The 2,618-nt window shown below is 37.1% G+C and overlaps 1 protein-coding gene across 2 annotated transcripts in view; it reads right to left on the reverse strand.

Moving 5' to 3' along the window:
* Window positions 1-101: 101 nt before the first annotated feature.
* Window positions 102-2,618, reverse strand: part of vps50 (VPS50 subunit of EARP/GARPII complex) — a 114,820-nt gene continuing 112,303 nt past the window's right edge. For both annotated transcript variants that reach the window (XM_014028877.1, XM_014028876.1), the window contains 2 exons: window positions 2,070-2,259; window positions 102-1,978 (listed from right to left, as the gene is read on the reverse strand). In XM_014028877.1, coding sequence (XP_013884331.1) covers window positions 1,859-1,978; window positions 2,070-2,259 — 310 coding nt within the window. In that variant the 3' untranslated portion in view covers window positions 102-1,858. The remainder of the gene's footprint in view (window positions 1,979-2,069; window positions 2,260-2,618) is intronic.

Raw genomic sequence — 2,618 nt, forward strand, 5'->3', positions numbered from 1 at the left:
TATAAAACAAGACAAGAAATAAATACAGCCTTTGTTCAAACATTCATATTTACAGTTCTCAAATAGCTGCACACAGCGTATAATGAAACAATGATGACCTGTAGCTTTATTTATTTTTATTTTAGACAATCAGGGAAACCTTTGTTGGTTCGGACAACTAGAAAAAAATTTGGAAGAAAACCACGGGAGAAAGTTAGTTTTTGTTCATTCTGTTGGTTAGAAAATGAAGTTATACAGAAATCCTCAACATTGGGGGGTCAGTGTTTGTTCAGTTTGTTTTTTTCGATTGAAACAAAGAAACCATTTCATTCTTTGTTTACTGACCCAAAAAGAAAATTTGGATCACCAACCATTGTTCTATTTGTGAATGAAATGAAAATAAAGCAGATGGTGAGTGCTCACTTTTTATTTTTTTATATTTTTGAGWCAAGTGGCCTGACCCGAATGTTCTCTCTGCCCGTCGTGTAGTGAGCCGTTTGTTTAAACACGTCTAAAACAGTGCAGAATTCATTTGGTCATATTTACACACAGAAAACCTTATCAGATGGTTCAGAGCCCACTTCCTGGTTCGGCAAATTAAATATCACTACGGTTGGACACCGATCTTTTAGGCTTTTCTCAGTTTCTAATCCACATACAAAACAAATGTTAGGATGTGAGGTTTTCTGTGTGTAAATACTGCATGCTGGGCCACGAGMCAGGCCACTTGACTTAAGAAATTAATAAATCAAAAGTGAGCACTTATTGATTTTCGTTTAGTTCACAAAATCAAAAATTAGATATTGTTCATTGTCCAAGTTTTCAATTTGGTTCAGTAAAAATATATATATTTTTTTCTTTTTTTTTTCAAACAAACAAACAAACAAAAAAAAACTGTGAAAATACACTAACCATTACACGAATGGGTTACTTAGCTACAGCCACTGTTTTTTCACCATTAAAAAGGAGTTCATTAGATTCTGTGGTTCAGTTGTAACTCTGTTGCAGTTTGACAATAACTTCAGAAACCTACAAAACAAATAAAAATAAACTGAARGTGACGACTCAGCACAAAGGCCAGAAGCTCTTCGACAAGAACTCCCTRCTAGATTAGAAATGAAACACTCTTATGACAGATGGCAGACAAACAAACGCAGCTTCTGCAAATATAATCCAACATTAATGCCAACTACAGCAATTTATATTACTTTCAGAATCATCAGCTTTAGATGAGATTAATCCTATTTGTGGACAAAACACAACAAACAAAATGTGGAAGAAGAGATTCCAGTCAGGCACCGCAAACACCCTGAAGCCAAATAATACACAGCAGGCGTACATTATGGGATGGAATAATGAATCATATTAAGGTAAGCGATCGTGCCGAGCCACAGTTTTTTCCATTAGTGAGCACATTCAGACGGAGCGGAACGACGTTTCCTCATAGAAAATGTTTTCAACAATCATCGCGGGACTCATTTTAATTCATCTGTTCGTGTTTTAGGACTGTAAAAAAGGGCGGTGTGTCAGATATGTAGAGCTTCAAATTTTAGCCATTTTTACAGGATTCTTCTGCGTATAGATAAAACTACAGCGTCCTTCATTGTGAAAGAAAAAAGTTACCATGTTCAAACAGCAGTTTTTGACCATAAAAAGACAATTTCAACACTTTACCAACAACTGGCTAACAAGTCTTTTTTATATATTTATTTTTAAATAGTGGCTTTACCACTGTATATAGGGTAAAGTCTGCAGGACAAATCACTTCTAGTTTAAAACGAGGACATTCGATGGTGAGCTCCACCTCCACGCAGCCTCCAGGTTGTCTCTCGAGGCGTCAGTCTTTGTGTTCGTTATTAACGTGTTACATTCTGTAAATCTATCTCTTGGGTCTYTCGATGTCATCAATGGCCGCTAGAAGTTTCTGACGAGCCTTCTTGTTGATATGTGAGCCCAGACAAACATTCACCAAGTTGGCTAGCTGCTTCATGGAGTACTCCTGCAAAAATGCACACACAGTCGGGAAACATTAARATTTCCAAACGTTAACCACAGTTATTAAAAACATGGTTCGTGTTTCACCACCTCACCCTGTGGTTCTTGATAAACTGCTCCATGTCGTTCTCAGTCAGGTAGTAGGCCTTAATGTAGGTTTCCACAAACTCCTTGTCGGGGATCGGCCGCAGGTCCGTCAGTTTCTCCAGCTTCATCAAGAACTGCTGGAAATCCAGCTGCATCAAGGCGCGGCCCTCGTTGCTACATTTCTTCACGTTAGCGTAGCTTCGGTGGAYAACAGAGAAGCAAAATGAGATTAGTTTTGCCCTAAATACGCATCAATATTCATGTTTTCATCATYGCAGTGATTGGTCATACATGTTTGCCTGAGGGGTGGTTTGGSTCCACACATATTCACCACATAAATACTTAAAGCCAGATATTTTCATCATGACAAGCCTGCAGTGTGTACGATCTACAAATCTGTTCTGATGCAATTTTACACCACATATCAACAAGATTTACATTTTATTATTATTTTTTGGATGTGGACATGAAAAAATATAAATATTAAGAAAATTAAAAAAGAATTGCAAAAATTCCTATTTCACTGAAAAACCATTGCTAGTTGGAAGGTGTATTAG

Source organism: Austrofundulus limnaeus, unplaced genomic scaffold, assembly GCF_001266775.1.
Source record: "Austrofundulus limnaeus strain Quisiro unplaced genomic scaffold, Austrofundulus_limnaeus-1.0 Scaffold826, whole genome shotgun sequence".
Lineage (NCBI taxonomy): Eukaryota > Metazoa > Chordata > Actinopteri > Cyprinodontiformes > Rivulidae > Austrofundulus > Austrofundulus limnaeus.